This window comes from Pholcus phalangioides, unplaced genomic scaffold (assembly GCF_987345545.1).
Source record: "Pholcus phalangioides strain wild (caught in Gottingen) unplaced genomic scaffold, Ppha-v1.0 ptg000015l_1, whole genome shotgun sequence".
Lineage (NCBI taxonomy): Eukaryota > Metazoa > Arthropoda > Arachnida > Araneae > Pholcidae > Pholcus > Pholcus phalangioides.
Window position 1 is genome coordinate 116,990,646 of NW_028301608.1, and position 20,829 is coordinate 117,011,474.

General features: G+C 37.1%; 2 protein-coding genes across 2 annotated transcripts in view; one reads left to right on the top strand and one right to left on the bottom strand.

The window, feature by feature from the left end:
* The window catches only part of Nagk (N-acetylglucosamine kinase), a 58,547-nt gene extending 52,590 nt beyond the window's left edge, over positions 1-5,957 (bottom strand). The window contains exon 1 of the mRNA XM_089245289.1: positions 5,394-5,957. Within this exon, the coding sequence (XP_089101415.1) occupies positions 5,394-5,428 (35 nt within the window). The 5' untranslated portion in view covers positions 5,429-5,957. The remainder of the gene's footprint in view (positions 1-5,393) is intronic.
* Positions 5,958-6,737: 780 nt separating this feature from the next.
* Zip99C (Zinc transporter Zip99C) overlaps positions 6,738-20,829 on the top strand; it is a 53,004-nt gene continuing 38,912 nt past the window's right edge. Inside the window, exon 1 of the mRNA XM_089245290.1 lies at positions 6,738-7,244. Within this exon, the coding sequence (XP_089101416.1) occupies positions 6,971-7,244 (274 nt within the window). The 5' untranslated portion in view covers positions 6,738-6,970. The remainder of the gene's footprint in view (positions 7,245-20,829) is intronic.

The window sequence follows — 20,829 nt, forward strand, 5'->3', positions numbered from 1 at the left end:
TGATTATTCCTGTAACACAGCGAGCCGCAGACAGTGTTAGTTTCTGGCACCTCGACAGACTTTGGAAATAACAGAGCCGCCAACATGAAGGGAACTGGCGAGTTCTATGAAGCAATTCTTCTGAGGGATTGCTAATACCATAGATCGGGCCTATATAAGGTGGGATAGTGCGATAAACGGGATCTTTTTTCCCTGCAGTTGAAGTGTGAGAAGGAAGTTAAAGAGAGAACGAGGAAAGATCTTGCGGTGAAATGGAGGACCAGGCTGAGATACATCTGAAAGATGGGTAATTGGATGGAACCCTGTGGTATTCCCAGAAAGTGAAAAGGATGTGGGTTCGATTCCCCGCAGGGGCAGTTGAATTTTTTCCCTTTCCAAAATATATCTTTGCATCAACTAGCTGTTAAAAACCTCTGCATATCAATTTAGTCAAAATTATCTCTCTGAATACAAGAATTTTTAACTATTTATTACTTATTGGGGTACTTAATCATTTAGTATTTGGCATGTTAAGATGATATATTCTCAGTAGTAATAAACATGTCGGATGTGGATCTCCTCTTTGGATAATCCTTATTTTTATTTGATAATCTAATAAATTAATTTATCGTTAACCCTGTGTTTAAGCTCTGTGTGAATTATATTCATTTTTGTTGGTTGCTTTCTTTGTTGAAGGATGCTAATACACAACTCAAAAAAAAATAATTCTTGTTTCCCCCTTTTTATGCCTATTCACCAATCAACTTCGGCACATTCCAGTCTGTATGGGTTAGTAAAAACGAGCTTTGAATTTATATGGGAATGAGTGTATTCCATGAAGGGGGATGTGTTACATTACAAATACATGAATTATTGGGGGAGACACTCAAGTACCCTGAGCTCTACGTTCTGGTGGTTTTTGTATGTCAACTGGTTTCAAACCTTTCACAATGCTACATGATAAAGACCTAAAAAGCTTGCTTACCTTAAAAATCAGTAAGACCCCTGTGGAAAATGTTGTGGTGATCCTTCAGAGCTTTCTCACCAGCACCTTGAGCCATGGGCAAGTTATGTTTTGGGCCCCTCGCTACCTATCTTGAAGTACCTGCCTGCTAATTTTTGTGCTTAATCTCGAAAATCATAGCATCAAATTTCACTCACCGTCACCACAGTGGTGGTCGGCTGAAGTTGGTTTTCTGCAGTTTCCAACTTTGAGGACTGAATGAGAGCCGATCTCCCCGTTAAAAAGTCTCACTGCAGAGAGCAACAGGCTTACAACCCCCAAACCAGAATGTGCCGAAATCTGCGACGTACGTCACAGAACAATTACCGCTACTGCCGAAGAATTTTAAGAAAAAGTGCAAAAATACTATTACATGTATGAGGATTTTTACTGCAGAACATTTCCGGTCAGCAGAGGGCTCGTAGCAGAACAGTGCTAAACATTTTGCTTTGGGACCTACAACGTTAAATTATTCATTCATTATACATCACTCACTATGAGTTGAGAAAAAAACTTCAGTTTAAAAAACTGATTGCAGATGGCAGCACTACACAAGCATTACACAGAAACAAACTTCACAGAAGGTTCACTGTACATACACACACATTCCAACATATACCAATTTGTTAGACGTTCCACAGAGGAATATGGATAAGGTGTATGTCTGGTTTAGCATCAAATCTCATTACTTCGAGGTTCTCTTCCTGTGTCTTGCATAGGTGCCAGAACCGGGGAGGTGGGGGGGACTTCCCCCAATAATTAATGAACATACAATGCAGCACACTACTCTTCTTCCAGCATAAGGGCTTGTCGACTTGCACTTGTTTTGTGTTCATACTGCTATTTGTCTTTCAGAAAATGGAAGGCAGATGGCAGCACGAACACAAAAAAAGCACAATCAACAACATAAATACATTAGGGCTGCATACACTCACACACATTCTGGCATGTGCAGATTTGTTAGAAATTCTGGCATGTACGATTAAGTAGTAATTAGTAAGTATTATTAAGTAGTAGTAGCAGCATAAGGGATTGAGTCTAGTATATTATAAGGCAAAACTGGCAACTTTGAGTCTCCCCCCCCCCCATGTTTTTTTTTCATTTCAACATCTCCGGTGCTTTCCTCAAGTGCTTACCATGTCCCTTTAGTTGAGATGGCCCTGTCTGGGTGGAAGCAGTGCCATCTTAACACACGGACCCGGGGCCTTGAGTACAGAGAGGGACTTCAAGAAAAACCGAGAACTGCCTTAAATATTTTACAGCAAGTATGTTAATTGGTAGGCAGGTATTTATAGGAGTTATTTCTAAGGCAGGGGACTTCAGAAAAATCACTCGGACCAGGGGCCTCTGACTCTAAGACAGATCTGGATACTTAGAAAATCAGAAAATTGGATCTCATAGTTGTCATGGAATCCTCAAACCATACCTGGTTAGGTCAAGGACAGTTTCCATAATTTTTGTGATGGGGTGGAAGGCAAAACATAATTTCTCCATTACTACTACTTGACCGTGCATGTACCTTGTGCATTTCAGAGGAAAGTGCACACATTCCGCAGAAAAATTTCTTATGAATTGATTCATGCTGGTCAGAGAATGTGTGTTCTAAATGTACACTGACAAAAAAAAAACTCCCAACACCAAGAAGGAGTTATACTAGATAAACAAAATTTGGAAAGTTGTGTTTGTACATCTGAAACATGACGCTCATTTAAATTTCACACTAGACAAATAAAAAATTGCGCCACTATGATCATACAACTCACGTTTGCTTCAAATATGCGATGTAAACTTTGTGAGCGTTATTTATCATCCATATTGGACGTTGTGAGCTATGTTTGAGTCAAGAATATGTTTAAGGAGACGAAAAAGGCAGTATCATCAGCTTACTGAGTTTGAACGAGGCCATGTAATAGGGCTATGAGAAGGTGGATTTTCTTTCCACGATATTGCGGAAAGACTTGGCAGGGATGTATTCACTGTGCATAATTATTGGCAGCAGTGGTTACGGGAAGGCACTGTCTCAAGAAGACCGGGGTCAAGCCGTACACGGGCCACTACTAAGAGAAACCGCAGTATTCGCCGCAGGGCTGTGGCGCATCCTACTGCATCTGCAGTAGAAATTAGAGCTTCTCTGTTGTCCCCACAGAGTGACATAGCAAACTGTAACAAATCGATTACTTGAGGGACAGCTCCGAGCCAGACGCCTGTAGCGTTCATTCCACAAACTCCAAATTACTGCCATCTGCGACGTCAGTGGTATCAAATTATAGCTCACTGGAGGGCGGAGTGGGGATCTCTTGTGTCCTCAGATAAGAGCCGTTTGTCTTGGCGCCAGCAATGGTCACGTTGGTAAGGAGGCCAGGGGAGCGCGTGGAACCAAGCTGTTTGCAGTATAGACACAGTGGACCTACACCAGAAGTCATGGTCTGGGGAAGCGATTTTTTATGACAGCAGGAGCACTCTCGTTGTTCCTCCTACCACCTTGACAGCAAATTTGTACGTCAGACTGGTGATTGAACCAGTTGTGTTGCTATTCATGAGCAGTATTCAAGGGGGTGTTTTCCAACAGGATAACCTCGTCCTCATACTGCTGCTGTCACCCAACGTGCTCTACAAAGTGTTGACATGTTGCCTTGCCCTACGAGATCACAGATCTTTCTCCCATCGAACACGTATGGGACTTTATTGGGAAGACAAATCCAGCGTCATCCACAACCAGCATTAACCATTGCTGATTTGACTGACCAAGTGCCACAGGCATGGAACTCCATCCCACAAAATGACATACGGCACCTGTATGACATGATGCATGCAGTGTCGTCTTAACGCATGTGCCCACTCGGTCCTGACAAAAATGAGAGCTGTTAAAAAAATTCTAGAATTTACTAGTTAGGGCCTCAGAAAAACCACTTGGCCCGGGGCCCACGATGCTCTTAAGACGGCCCTGAATGCATTCACAATCGTGGCGACTACAGTGGTTATTAATGTACCACCATTTCACATTTGAAATGCATTTTCTCAGGCTTACTTTAACCTGTGACCTTGAAACTTTAATAAAATAAATATGTTACCTAGACAATTGCTTTGCCTAAATTTCATTCCTCTAAACTAATTTCTTCTTAGTGCTGAGATTTTATTTTCCACCAGTTTATATATGGCCTTAACATTTTTGTGTTGTGCTTGTTTCTCGTCATTACTGGTGCTACCACCTGTTTTGATATTTTGAAGTAAAGATGGTCAATGCTTGCGTTTTCATGTTATTTATCTTATTATGTGGATCAGTTGATATGTCCTTCTTACTAATGATGTGTGTGAGTGTAAATGATTCTAACCAGAATATTCAACTGAACAGACACATATTTAATAGAGATTTAAGCACTTAGAAATAGGAGACAACATCTGTTGTCCAGACATGAGCAGCCATATTTTTTGTACTGTTGCCAAAACTCTAAACAAAATACTTGATTAATAATCTGTTGCCAGATACCAAAAACAGAAATAAATATATCAATTGCTTGCCCATTAACATAATATTCTAACAATGTAAGTATCGAGGTTTGTCCACCCTCTGCGGAGAGACTTTTTCAAATGGGAGATTGGCTGGCACATCTTCCAATGCAAAATTTGATAATTCATAAGTGTTTCTTAATTCCCCCTAAAATTTATTGTCCCCTAGGGCAGTTACCCCGTCCCCCCATTTTGGTTCTGGCAGGGCCAAAGGTAGAGACGCATTTATGGTTTTGCCGCCTTTCTCACATGAATTTTCTTGACTATTCTTCCCTCGAATTTGCCACCCTGTGCTATAACCTGCTGGACTCCCTCCACTCCTGCAAATACACCCGTGTTTCCAAGTCACTCACATGCTTGCACACACTTTAGATTACTCTTCTGGTCAGTCACATGCTTTCACATTCTCTACCTCACTCTTTTGACCATTCACACGCTATCCCATTCCCTAGGTTACTCTTTTGTTCATTCACATACTTACGGTCACTACGGTCATCACTTACTGTCTAGGTCGCTCACTGATCTGGTCCCTTGCTCTTTAGGTCATTCACATGCTTGCTCATGCTCACTCTTTTGTTTACTCACGTTTGCAAACTCTTTAGGTCACTCACTAATCCGGCCTCTATCTAAATGGGCAGAGGAGAATTTATTGAGGGTTATACATGAGGGCAGGACTCCGCACAAAATTCTCGCATTCCGCATTGAGGGGTATACGAATTTTGCCACCCTTCTCCAAATTTTCTTGGCCAATCATTCCTCAAATTTGCCGCCCTGGGCTATTTGAAACCCGCTAATTCCCCGTAAATACGCCACTGGCCCCCCCCCCCTCCCTTTAGTTTTGTTAAACGGATCGAAAATTAGTATTTTTTAAACAGCATATGTTTTATAGCGGAACCGAACTTACCCTTCAACTCCACAAAATACATTTTCCGCAGACATCTCGTTTCTAAAAAAAAATTGCTTTCTTCACAGAGAACCAGACGACAGTTTTCTTCAAAGCAAATGAAATCGAAAATGATTTTTCCAAACTGAAACCGAAATTCAAAAGACGTGACACACAAAAAACACGTGACAACGTAACACAACGACCAGACGAGATTATATCATATGGCATCTCATTAAACCTCAAAGACATTACACGAAATCAAATCATGTGATTGGGTCACGCTGCAGGAAAAAAGGCGTGGCATTTTCTGTCAGATAGGCGGTAGCGATTACGGAACTTCCTTCTGTGTCAGATGGGGAGGCACAGGGTTCACACCTATCACATATATTCTAGAAACCTTGGTTCACACCATCGAGGAGAAATAAAGTATTCTCCTCTTGTATGTGTATTCCTCCTCTAAGGTTCACACAGGATGACAGAGCTGTAACCTTGCCCCCCCGCCGGAAATCAATTTATTTTGTAGAAAATCAGTTTGCAGAGTGAAAAGAGGCCCGTCACAAACTTTTTCCTGGGGCCTCAAACTTTTTTTGTAGGATAAAGAGACTGTCACAAATTTTGCGCGGGGCCCCTCTCTAGGATGAAGAGGCAAGAGGCCGTGGATAGGTGATACCTTAGAGGAGAATGGGTGACAGATACCAGTTTTTTAAAACGCTTTTTTATGTGCATATATCTCATTGTACTTTTTTTCAATAACAATCTTTGATGTACGTGACCATATTCCATCGAGACGAACACGGCACATTGGGATGATAAATACGGCACATGGACCGATTTACACCAAAACAACAGTTAATTGTTTCTAAAACTGTTAAATACCGTAAAGTTTGTCAAAAAATTGTTAATTAGTATGACATAAAAGGCTACAATCTGTATAAATTCAAACATTAAAATCACGGAGCAAACCTGCAGTACAAAAAAAAAAGTACATTATTAACAAGTCAGTTATATTTATAAACATAATGTTTCTGTGAAAATTTTCTAATGATATTGAGGGAAATGAATGCAAATTTGTTTCATTGAGAAAGCTAGACATTTCCACAGAAATTTAATAAAATTCAAAAACGTCCCGTAAAATGCAGCTTGTATGGTCAAAAAATAATATGACACCTCGCTGATGATTATTTTGCCGCTATTCGATTAGAAAACAAAAATATCAATGAAAACAAAAAGCAAACAATTGAAAACAATTTTTGCTACTTCATAAACAAATTTATATAAAAAAAATCACAAAAAATGTATGTAGTCATCAACATCAATGCCCAGTGCTCGGCTCAGCTGTTTTGGGTTTTGGGCGTTCGTCGTTGTAGCTAAGGCCTCAGTTGTGGTTTGTTGTTAGTTTGGATCGTCTGCTACTTGCAGGAGTGCGATGAGCCGAATAATTTTCCGGCTGAAGCTGCTCATCATCAGCTGATCATCATTTTCTCACTGACGTCCATCATAAAAAAACGAAATAGCGGTATGATCGGTGAGATTTCCCGTCGGTGTTGATCTATAGTCTCGATTTTTCTTCCTTTTTCTAAACTGACGATAGACAGATGAGGAGCAACGACGGCACCCCGATCATTTGTATCGGTTTGTTGCTGGTTTTGCATTTGCCATGCGAATGTTTCGGTGATGAAGTGCATCTCCGAGACAGCGCGATCGAAGATGAAGTGGATCATCGTCATCATCCCGGAGATGGATCTCCGATGAGCAGCTACGAGACTTGGATCTTCTCGATAATCGCTTCTTGTGTCGTCGGACTGAGCGGCGTCGTGCCCGTCATATTCATCCCCATCGAAACTGGCCTCAAAATGAACAGCGCCAAAGGTAAAGACTTTATTAATATAACTAACTGTATATGAAATGTACATGATTTAAAAGTGCTGAAATCATGGCCCTCCAACAAGGGTAGGGGGTTGACAGGGCTCTAGCTGTGAAGGGAAAAGGTAATTCAAGCAAGATCACAGGAACATACAAATGCCATTCTGGACTACAGGGTTGCGTCACACACTTTAAAAAAAATCCTGAACTCAGCAAGCATTAAGTCGCAACATAAGATGTTGACAACATAAATATGTTGGGGGCCGCAAATGCACTCAGAACACGAATTCTGGCATGTACCGATTATTCAGAAATTTTGCATGAACTGCATACTTGTTACTACTACTTTAACTGTGTATGCACCTTGTACACATTCCCTTGCCAAATTTATAATGAATTGGAATGCGTTTTCTGAGTGTGTGTGTGTGGGCCCCTAATGTATTTATGTTCTCTGAATTGCGACTTCATGCTCGCTGAGTTTGGGATTGCTTTAAAAGTATGAGACACAACAACTCTCTATAACTGTTCCGGATGACATTTGTGCACTTATGTTCCTATGTGATTTTGGATTGTTATAGTATGCCTGAATTGTCTTTTCAGTTTTACGATGGCTTTCTGAATCGCCCTATATATGCAGTAGACTTTTGCTAGTCCAGCACATATCAGACTAGAGTGTACCAGAAGTCAATTGAAAAAGCCCATTCAAATGATATAAACTTCTGCTCATAGACATGCAGTGATATTTTTCCTCTTCTATACTTAAAGAAAACCTGCCTGAAAAGGCTTTATTATTGGACGGGCCACACTTGATAATACAGCTAGTGCACAGCTATATTATCCCATTAATCGGCGCCACATATCTGACCAGGGTTATGCCATATTACTGTAAGGCAGCCTTATAGCCAGGTTCTCCTTAAAGCCCCAAAACAGAATGTTTTGCATTGTTCTACAACGAACCCTCGGCTGACTGGAAATGTTTCAACAGTAAACATTCCCATAATAGTATTTCTTCACTACACTTTTCTTAAAATTCTTCCGGATTGTTCTGTAGTACCACTGATTGTTCTGCGACATATGTCACAGATTTTGGACATATTCTGTTTTGGAGCCTAAGAGTAGGTTTTCTGGCAGCTTGAAAATACTTATTGGTTAAAAATCCTGAAATTTCAGGTTCCCATTCCCCTCCATCACATGATGCAGAAATCCTCCACCTTGAAAAATCCATTTAAATAAGGTGAACTTCTGTGTATTGCCCCCCCCCCCCCAGCACGAAAGGTGAAGTCGACAGATCGAATGCATATATGTATAGATGAATCGACATCATCATCATCTTGCCCCCCCCCCAGCAATAATGACCGTGCCCCCCCCCCAGACTTCCAAGTCTATCTCCACCTATGTTCACCTTAGGGCAATTTTAATATGAGCAAGTAGGGTGGGACCATGGCCTTGCTGGCTTGATGTGCGACTCGGGAGCCTCAAGTGCATAAGGGCCTTGTGATAATGAGATTTTGTGCTATGATTCTAGAGAGTAAGTGTAGAAATTATTCTTTGTGCCAAATTATGGGTAGGGGTCACTGAATCGAATGTTTGCAGTTACCGACAGAATATGTTTTCGTATCCAGTTTTGCTTTTGTCGGTATTTCAATACTTTCTGGTATTGTAGAGTGCTGTGTCATTTCCATCAAGGTAGAAGAATCATCTGCTAGCATTTTACAGTAATCCTTCATAAGCAGTTACTCTCGATGCATGGTGTAACAAGGGGCTTCTGAATTTTTTATATGCACAGTATTACTCATATTTAGCTTAGGAAATATGAATTTTCTTCACGCTTTCTCCAGATTTGCAAAAATGAAATGGTTGGCATCGCTATTTGAAAAAGAATTTGTATAATTGAGTGAACATTTAGTTTTCACAATTTCTTGACATGTATCTGGAAGTTAACAATACTCAGAAATTGCAGTAAAAATAGCCATGGATAATCTACAGGAACTTTCAAATCTTGGAGCCAGGTCCATAGATACAATCTTTCGCAGGCAGGCTTTTTTTTTCTCACAGGCCCATTAGTTAATGTGAAAAGAAAGTTCTGAGATTCATCCTAAAGAACTTCTAGTTGCAGCCATGTCAGTTTTTTACATGTGGGTCTGTGAAAATTTCAGATGTATTCCATTTTATGCAGAGACTAGACCAGATAAGTCAGATAAGTAATAATAGCAGTTAAATCTTATGAAACAAGATTTAACGAAAAGCAGCTATAATGCTGTATGTCCGTGAGCGTTGAGTAAAATTGTTAAAAGTTATGTACGTGTTGAAATTAGCTATTGTTCTCTCAGTAAATGTGAGAAATCAGTATTGAAACAACATCTTATAGTTATATCCTAATATGGAGGCAGAAATATTTTCCCTTTTCTTCAATAGTTCAGTGTAGTGCCTTGTGTTTTCACGTATATTAGTGTGAATTCTTTCAGAGGTAGTGTGTCCAGTATTATTTTCTAACCTTTTTTAGATGAATCTTAAAATGTCTTAATTATAATTATTTTTCTGGTAATGCACTTCATAATTTGCATCATACATTCAAAATACATATGGGTAAAATTTTCAGCTGAAAAAAAAACAAGAGCAGATTTTCTTGTGTATGTAAATTATTTCCATTCTGTTACACTATTACTATTTAATCGTACATTCACCTTGTAATCATTTCTCTGGGGAATTTCTAACTAATTGGTGCATGCACGAATGTGTGTATATGTGTGGCTCTAACGTTATGTTGACAGAGATGCTTTTTTGTGTTATATTGGTTCTGCCATCTATTCATGTTCACTATTGTCCATTTACCTCATACAAAGAAGTTGGTTCAACGTAATGATCGAACAATAAAAAATATCTCGAATTTTATTACTAATCTCTCATATGGAATTCATTCTAAGAATAAATTGACTTGAGAAGTGGGAAGGCGTTATGTTATCTCCTCCATATTTCAAAAAAATATACATAATAGCGGTGAATAGTGAATATGAATGCTCTTCCGTTAAAACTCATGCTCTGGTTACTGTGCGTGCGTTTAAAGTGATGTTATCGGTCATTAGATCGTGGACTTTTTTTTTTCGTATCAGTGATGAATAAATAAGAAGAAAGGACCTTCGAACAAAAGAGCAAAGAAAGAAAGAGTTATATCAAGGGAAGAGCTGTTTTTCGTCGCGCTGTTTTCATCATCACAATATGTGAGAAGATAACGTTACTTCAAATCTTTTATCGCCTCTTCTCTTTTAACATATTATTCAACAGTTTTCAGAGTTGCTTCCGGCATTTTTATACGATTCTTCGTTTTTCAGGTGTGACATTTTTCGTTTTTTTATTTCCCCTTCGGAGGATAAACTTTTTTAAACACCATTTTTGAGCTAGATGCATGTTCTTTTTAGTCACGATTGCACATACCGTACGCAATTCGTGGTGTTTTTGCGATGTTAATACGTCTTTTATCGACTGTCTGACCGAAATGGCCACGTTTCCGAAAAGTTGGCACAATGTAACGAAAACAGGACTGTACTTCAAACTGTCATGTCTTTAGAATTATGTATCGTACTTATACACAGTCGAACTCCGTTATGACTAAGTCGAAGAAGTACCTAAAATATTTTGTACTAACCTAATTCCGTATAAACTGAAAAAAAGGATTGATTTTATTTTCAAAAAATAACTATGTACAATAGTTCAGCGTATAGATTTTTAGATCTTAATTAATCGCCTGATAAAGAACAGTTCGATCAAAAAATGTATTAATGGTACTGTGTACAAAAAATGTACACTATTTACATGTTCGTGTTAAACGTAGATACAGCGAAACTTCACTTTAACGATACTGATATAACGATAAATCCCTCTACAACGATAAACCCTTCTATAACGATATTTTTTGAGATTTTCAAACCACTATGTTATTTTATAATAGTTTATCATTCGAAATATCCTTCAATATATTTTTAAACTCGTCACATATTTTAGTTCTTTCGAAGATGTCTAATACTATCTGTATTTGCAATGGCGTCGGAGCCAAAGAGTGGGGGGGAGTGCTGCGGGTGCTTGAGAATAGCACCCCCTTGCCCACCCGGCTCCGACGAACGGTGCTTGAGCACCCACGCTAATTAATCTATTGCATGGGTCTGAGCATCGACTGAATTGATTCAGAAATCAAAATTTCCTACGTAAAGAACAAGACGAGCACCCACAAGTTCCAAGCACTTTCGACGCTCCTGGGTAATAAAGTTTTCGGTATCGTTACTTTTTGTGTTATGAAAGTGTTGCGATAAACCTTTTTACAGGGGAAGTACATCTAACTGAATTCTGTTTATTAAACTAATTAAAATTTTTTGCGGTGTGTAAACCTCAAAAATGCATTTTTTGGTGGTACTAACAATGCCGATTTAGAAAAAAAGATGCCAACAGCTTGATGACAACAAATTTGGCACGTGATGATTATGTTGCCTCTCAATACAACGCGATTATCCCTTTACAACGATATTTTTTCTTGGTCCGCAGTATATCGTTACATCGAAGGTTTCACTGCATTTCTATTTTTTCCAGTATAAATCTTATAGGACAGCTAGCTATTCAGTTCTTGAGAAAACAACTTAAGATCGTATTTAGGCTGAAAACGGTATAATGTCAAAAAAGGATAAAAATTTGACAAAAGCTACACAATCGCAAGGAAAAGGATTTTTTTTTTACATAAATATGTTTTGAATTTATTGCTGACAAGAACATTGTTTATCACCTGTTCTTGTTGCGATTGCAGCTGTGAGATTCGAAACCTCATCACCTACTGTATAATATCGAATCAACAGATACAAGTACTACATTTCTTTACGAACATTTCGGTTGTTGCTTTAACTTTTTGATTAAAAAATAAAATAAATACAATTCTTTCGAGATGGATATGCCAGAAACATAAAAAAGTGGCAGATGATTCAGCTGTTTTTTTTAAATATATATAGGTAGGCTATATTAAAAAAAAAGTGAGAAAAACATTTCTTCAGAGCACCTGCGATTTAGTCACGAGTAACTCACTGTGTAAACATTTCATTAAGACTGAGTGTTTTTTTCCTCCACTTTCAGTGTGTTAATTGCTTTTATATATGTATTTTTTTGGCTCTCTAAGCATTTATTCCATGGAGTAGGAGCAATTTATCATGGTCACAAGAATGTTTTGTCAGTGACGTTTTTGTGAAAGCTTTTTCCAGTGCCAAATTCGTCTGATACATATCCATAGATCACAGAAAAAATGACATCTCTTAGTTATAGTTCGATGAATTACTGAGGTTTTACAAAATCCGGGAGGGGAAAAGTTCAGTATTTTTTTATTCCCTGGTAAAATTGTATCTACTTGCGTATATCGTCTTATTGAGCTTCAAATCAATTCTGTGAAGAAATCGTCTTTGTTTATTGAGCTTCAAGTGAATTTCGTGAAGAAAAAAAAACCCAGTTGAAATAAAGATTTAATGATTTTAAAATCAATGAAAAACTTTGTAAACAAATGAAGACCGGTATTTGTTTTCGCGCGAAATGTGAAAATGCTGTATTATATCGAACAATAAGAAATTTCTTGCTCAAAAACTTTTGAAAATTGTTGTTGAATAATCGAGAAGTTGGAGAAGGAAAGAAATTTTGTGTATGATTATATGAAAAACTAACGGAATATGCAACATTTATAATAAGCGTTTTGAAGGGAATTCATGACCGGTTTCAAGATTTTTAAGGAGATCTCGTGCTAGTGACGTTGTTTTATTCCGTATCGGATCATCTTTTTTAAGCATGATAGTTTTTTTTCTCTCTTTCTTGGTTGTTATTGAATGGAGAACTTCTTTTCTCTTCAGTTTAGGAAAAAAAGACTCGGTGAACTTGATGAATTTTTCATTTGTTTGCAAACAGGAACGGATTCGCTTCTTCTCGACCTTGATTACTTTATCCTACATACTACTGAATATGCAGTGCGTATCGCATTCATGAAGTCACTCGTTGTTCATTTTAAACGAAGGTCATGCAGAGCATTTTATTTTTCCTGAATTTATTGTCAAACAGTTTTTTATTTTCTACTTTATGTCCCAAAACAGTGGTAAGATTTTTATTCGAGAGTAGAGACATGGATTAGATTTTTTTGTTAGTGAAAAATGGTGCTTTTGAAGGTCAATCGAAGCAGTTTCATAAAACGCCTCTCGCTTCACGTACTCAATTCACTGCATTGGCTGGCCATCACTATCAGATAAAATGAGAAAGAAAAAAAAAAGAAGACTGGACTGGGTGGCCGAGTTTATCAGCTTTTTTTTTTCCTGCGGGGCATTTTCAGTGATGAAAATTGCTGGTTCCCACTGCGTATCGTTTGATATTGGCGAGAAAAAATTCGTTGGAAGGAAGACATGAGTAGTATCAATGATTGAAAGCTCCTGTGATCACCGAGAACGGTTATCTTGAAGCTCTGATTGAGGAATGTAAATATGTTCGGTGATTTTTCTTCTCTTGCATACATGTTATACCACAGGCATCCAAACCAAAACTTCTCGTACTTCGTTTTTGGTGTTTTATTTCACTTATTAGATTTTTTTTCACCGAAAGATAATCTGTTCTCATGATGTCCTCTCATTTGGCTGAATCCGTCTCGATAATGACGGGAATGTCTGTACTCTCAGTAATCGATAACATAGTGACATCTACGTGGAAAAACTGTGTATCTGGGTCGAATATATCGTGAGGCGCGATAATCGTGATCGTTCTCTGGTCACGGAAAGGTTTGTGCGGCTATCTAAAGAAAAGAAAAAAACCCGATACTATTGCTGAGTTTGGTCGACTTGTACCGATATAATCTATAAATACAGTGTTTCTTTTCCCGACAAATATCTACGTTCTTATAGTGGAAGAATGTTTTTTCCCCCCATCTCTGGTCAAGTTAGGTACTTATCGATTTATTTTACTCTGCTACGCAATCAGGAACTTCATTAGAATTTTGTATTTCAGGGTTTTAATCAGGCGTGTGAGCTGAAAAATATCTCATGATACAGGTGGATTGATTTCCTTGAACCTTGACTGGTGGTAACGGGGTGCCAACTAAAATAAGATGCAGTGCATACCCCCTAAGTCATTTCCCTGCCTATCCGTGGCAGTATTGCATTTTACGCCAGATTTGTTTAATATTTAAGGTGGAGCTTCCTTAGAGCTCAGAATGGTGTGAGAACTTGAAATGAAATTCACTGGGCTGGAAGTGCTGCTTTGTGAAAAGAAACACTGCTGTGCGCGCTCGAATTACTGTATATGAAGACTCAGCTGTTACCAGCGGCTTCGCTCTCTTGGATTTGGTTAATCTGAAAATTCTTCTTTAACCCCTTTTAAGCGGTTTTTAAAATTTTTCTGATCTACATTATAAGTGCCATATTTGAAATTGTGAAACCTTCACAAATTGATACGTATTTTAAGGATTTTTTCAGATTTGAGCATATAACTGCTTCCCCCCAACAAGAAAATTTACTACGCCTATCGCTTTTATTTCCCTGACTATGATACACAAACTCCATGTGTTGTGGCTTTCTAGGGAGAGAAATAATTTTTTTGGGGAAAAAATCTTTTTGTATCATTTATACTTGTATGTGTGTGCGTATATTTCTTTATTTTTCTCGCTCTTTCTTATTTAACGTTGAACAAGCGCTGACTCCACCCACTGCAGTTGATTGGTTGGAGGGGAGGATGGAAAACATTTTTTATTGTAAAAACAGCTTCATTGCGTTTTTAGAAGATGAAATATCTCGGGGTGACAGAAATAAAGCGGATCAAGTTTGACGAGATATCTCGGGATTGCCGCTGAAAGGGTTAAGATCTCTTTAGGGCAATGGTTCCCAACCGGGGGTGAGCGCACCCCTAGGGGTGCGAAAAAGGATTTTTGGGGGTGCGAGATGAAAATATACAACGTGTTGACTGATTATTCAGGAAAATTAAAATGATGAATAAAATGAATTTTGAATTCCTAAAAAATATGAATCACCAATTTTTTTTAACGCCTCATTTTCTTTTGACTTCTACTGGCAGAAATGTGCCAAAGTTCATTTTTTGATCACTCGATCATACTTGTTTTATATTTAAGTTAAGAAAAAATACCATTATTTACCTAAACTATTTCGTGGTTTGTTTGCATTAGTACCTCGTGTTACTAGCACGTTGTACTTAGATTTGATACTGTCGTGAACACGACAAATGTCGAAAAATTCAGTCAAGTGTCAAAGAAACATTCATTTATAGTTGTTGCGGCTAGAATCAATAAGTAAAGAACTATTCAAAGAATCTTTTTTCTAAATCTCAAAAAATGCTAAAAAATAGAAAGAAATAAGAAATAATTTTCAAAAAAAATGAAGTCAAAATTGAATATTAGTCATAGCCAAAACGATATTAAACAATAAGTAAAAGAACTCCTAGAAATTAATTATCAGATAATTAATGTAATCAATTACAGAAAAATTGAATTTTCTAACACATAAAAAACATTATCCAAGGGGGTGCGGCTTAAGTCTCATTGCTCTGGGGATGTGGGAAGGAAAAAAAGGTTGGGGGAACCTCCCCCCCCCCACTGCTTTAGGGGGTTTAATTTTGAGAAATCCCTTCTTATATTGAGTCTACATCAGTGGTTCTTAACCTTTTTCCATCCCACACCCCCAATGCAATACGATTTACTTTACCGCACCCCCTTGTAAAATGTTTTATATTCGCTATTTTTTCTGTAATCAATTACATTAATTATTTATGTTAATAAACTCTTTTATTTATTTGATTCCTTTTTTCGGCTAATGTTAATAGGCTGCTGGCTTTTTTAAAAATAAATTTAAAAACTAAGCTGAAAAGAAAGTTACTTTTCTTTTTTAACGTTTTAACTTTTTTAACAACTTTCCCAAAATTTGGGAAAAGTTTCAATGAATAGTTCTTCACTTATTGATTCCAGCCGGTACAACAATATACTGTGAGTCCTAACTCAGCCTTTATCTAATCAAGTGTTCGTCATAGAGAAATGGTTCCAATTTAAAACATGCTGACGATGTATTAAAAGACCACCCTTTATAGTTTTTGGAGTGAAAATACAGTATGTCGTAAAATAAAAATCTAAGTTTTTATAAGGACACCGTGTCCTAAACAACTCTATTAGAAAGTTGTTGCGCTGCCTCTTCTGAGGCCAACAAAAAAAAACATTCACATTTTTAAATGATATAATTGACTTCAAAAATCGGAGAAAAGTTAGAAAAGAACAGCATAAACTAACGGACAATGCCCCTTTCCCTCATTTATGTTTTTTATCCCCCAACTTATTCTCCAATTTTTAAATTCAAATGTCTTAGCGAATATTTCACTTAGAAACGTGCAATTTTTTTGGCTTTAGAAGAGACAGTAAAACAACTTTCTAATTGGATTTTTTTCGGACATGGTGCCCATATAAAAAAATTTAGATTTTTTTTATTTTGTGATATATATCGTATTTTCACTCTAGAAACTGTAGAGCGATTTTGAGAATTTTTAAAATTGAAACCACACCTCTGCGATGAATGAGATAAAAGCCAAGTTAGATCTCATGCAGGACACCCTATGTGTATATATATATGTTTGTTTGGAACTTACATTTTCTGACGTTTTCCCTGAGTTATGCTCACGACAGTATCAAATCTAAGCGCAGCATGCTTAATAACACTAGGTACAATAATGTAAATAAACTGCGAGAAATTCTTGGGTATCTACACCGCTCTCTTTCCGGCGCGGTGTTCCCATAGTGAGACCACTTGTCATGGGTGGCGTCAATGATGGAACCGACCGCTCTAATGTATATGCATATAATGAATTGACATCATCATGTCTATCTGTGCCTATGTCACCTGTTTGCATATTTTTCTAAAACCCATAGAAAACAATCTGCCCTTCAAAGGGTTAATGGTGTTTTTCTCAAACGAAATGAACGTTGATCGAAAAGAAACTTTTGCAACTCGAGTTTCGTGTGACACATTTCTACAAGCGAAAGTTAAAAGACAAGGTATCAAAATGTCTGTATAATTTCATGATTTTTAAGAATCAGAAAATTCAATTTTTATCATTTCAATTTTCCCGAATAAAACATGTAATTTTTTTTCCTATCTCGCACCCCCAAAATGCTTTCCCGGACCTCTAGTTAAGGACCACTGCTCTACATTATAAAATAAAACTGCTGACCAAATTTAATATTTATAGCTCCAGTGGTTTTGGCTCTGCGATGATGAACCAGTCAGTCAATGAATCTGCCACGACATGTTATTTTATAATGTATTGGTAAGATTCAACTGCACATTTCTCTACAGATTGTATGATGAACAAAATTATCTTGACATTCTAATGATAAAGTTGTTACGATTTCTGATTGCGTAATGTACTCTTTTTCGAAGAAGGCATTGAAATTAATGAAAGCTACGGTATTTAAATTTATCCTTTCACGCACTATATCTCGTCAAGTAGATGCAACATGAAAGTTATGGCATGGACCACGTGATTAGTGATGAAAGAAATATCCCGAAAGCTCGTATATTCGTTCGAAATATCTCGAAATTTGCTATATTTTTTTAAACTTTTTTTCTTGTTAAATAATTTCTGCTTGAGTTGATTTCAATCGCAACCAGTCATTGACCTGATTAATAACATTGAAATAAAATTAATACAGAAATAAATTATTTATGAAATAGTTTTGTAGTGGAAATGTGAAATATTTTTCTTTACACTAGTCTATTTTTTTTTCGAGTTCAATGCCATTGAAAACGAGATGAGAAAAAAATAGCGGTCTGGATTTTAACCTCCTTTCAATTGATGATATGCTCCAATTTTTCATTTCGGTCGGCTACCTCCACACGTTGGCGTTGAAACTGTTCATTGGTTGTGAATGACGTTTTGTTCTAAAAAAAAACATTGCTCGAAATTTCGCTTTCGATTCCATTTACCATTTGTGTCTTTGGAAAATAAAGCAACTGGGACGGAAAATAAGCAGGGAATTTCGCTGCACGGGCAGCATGCAGCCCAACAAGCGTCTTCTAACTGACGTAAATAATTTTTTTTCTGTTATTTTAATACTGTTTCGGATGATTTTAACTACCTTTTGCCACCGAATGAAAGGAGAAACAGCTTAGCTTTTTTTTGTGATGAATTGAAAAATGATAAATTTTGCTTCAAATTGTGCTCATCGGCTTTTTTTTTTGTATTTCGAGCGTGGCTCAAATTATCCCGACGCGAATTCAAAACCCAAAAAAGTTGGACATTTCTGGTCTAAAGCGTGTAAAATGCTTACAAGTAAACGCATTAAAACTTCAGGGAGTGCGCAAAGACCATGAGTATAAAAAAAATTCAGACAGAAAGCAGTGAAATTGAAAATTGTACAATTTGACCACATTTCCATTACTTTTGTTGGGTGGGGTAGGCGCCTAATTTTAGTTTTTCATGTACAAAAATTTGCGCCTAATTCTTTGACTGACTTTGATTTATTCAAGCTCATTTCTGAATAGAGAATCTTGCTATATAAATGAGTCTTTGCACTGAGTGCTCTTAGTATTCCAGTACTAAGTATACATTGATGAGGAAACCTAGACTGTCATTTCGTGAAGGTTTTCAGAGCCTCGTGTCCTGGTCATTGAGGATAAGCACTCATTTCGCTGTCCTGACTCCCACTCTTTAATAACGATAATCTTCCAGCAAACGAGATCCACTGTTCTGTTTGTGTGTTCCAGAGGCTGACGTAAATCTCGTCAGCTGAAACCTCGAAATGTGTTTATCTAATCCGAGGCTGAACCTCAATGTTTTCCTACCAACTCGTCTTCTATGCACACACACACTTGTTGATCGACGTTTACTATGGAAAATACAGTATATAGGTGGTAGCATATAAATTGTACAACCAACGAATATACGTCAATTTCCCGATATCTATTCAGCGTGATTTCTCTCATGTGCGTCAGATATGTCTGTCGGTCGCTATTTATAGAATATTTGACGCGAAGAACATCGAAAGAAATAATGAGTAAATAGTAAGGGAATCTGTTGGCCAATTCAAACTTGGTTATTCGAATTTTTGGATAATTCGAATATTAGGAATTCCCATCGAGTTTACTATTCAATGCAATGTTGAATTACTTGAACTGCAGCGGGAAGAATTCTAGCTAACCTCTAGTAATTTTTTCCTTTATTCCATGGTTTACCGATCTTTTCCGCACATAGCCTACATTTGAACACTAAAAGATTACGTTAAAAAAATCTGAATTTATTTTGTTTCGGCTCTTAGAAGCAATATTTTCGTTATCAGTTCCAACGGGCACACTAAAAAAGCACCTGCTAATGGCAGATGCTGTACTAGTACTCGGTAAGTGCGTTTGTATGAGTGATCATTTTTCCATAGATCGCAGTTTATTGTCCGGTAAAATGTGTAAGGGGATTCTTGTTTCCCTAGCATTATTGTTCGTTTATTTTGGAATATCCATGCAACATTTTTCACTATGTCTAAACGGAAATCGCATATGCTTGTTCAACTGTAATTTTTTGTTTAACCTGCTACCTGCCGAATTACGATTTAGATTGATTTTTATATAATTTTTTCTCTTTTTTTTCTTTTAGAAAAATTGCATGTTTCCATGACTTGTCGATGTCCATAGAAACAATACTAAAATTAAAAAAAAAAAAAAAAAAAAAAATTTATTCTTCCCTAAAAATGAATAATTAAAAAAAATTAAATTGATAGCATATGTGTTGAAGTGATTGAAATTTTTGCTTTTTGAATGAATTTTTACAATGTTTAAAAGCATATACGTAAAAGAAAATTACAAATTTACAAACGAAATACTTTTCGTGATCGTTTACGTTTTATGGAAACACTAGTTGCAACACAGATAAAATTAGCATGGTAAGTGCTAGGCTTTAATGCTAGGTTTTCATAATTAATGAGCGTTTTTGATTTTCGTTTATGAAAGTATAGTCATCCTGTACTTATGAATTGGATAATTCGAATTTTTTTGGTATCCCATTGAGCTCAGAAATAAGCAAGTTCAACTGTATGTGAATGAGAAATTGCTGCAATGACATTTTAGGAAGCTCGCACGGGTAGTTATTAATTACGTGCAAGGGAAAAAAATTGCAATTACCTTTTTTTTTTAAATCAATGCTGGAAGTTCCGGAAAGAGATTGAGAGATATTCCAGTTTTTATTATTTTCGTTTTCTGTGTTTCCGAGTAATTATTCGATGGAATTTTTTATTGGAATGCGGAAAGGTCCTCTTCTCTTTGTACCCTTCAATTAATATCAATCCTTTCGGTGACTGATCAGATAAACACTGCAGAAAAACGATTCTTTTTTCTCAGATAATGTGTGTGTGTTTTGGAGCAGCAGGAACCAGTAATGGCATTTAATGGATTGTGACCTTGAGAAGCTTTTTCTCGTAGTGATTCTTTTCTTAATATTTTAAGTAAAAGGCTCTTTCCGTAGGATGGTTTATGTTGTTTCATCCCTAACAGACTGACTGACTATTGGATGAGAATAAATAAGTAGTAATAAAAAAAAGGACCAAGTGTAATTAGTT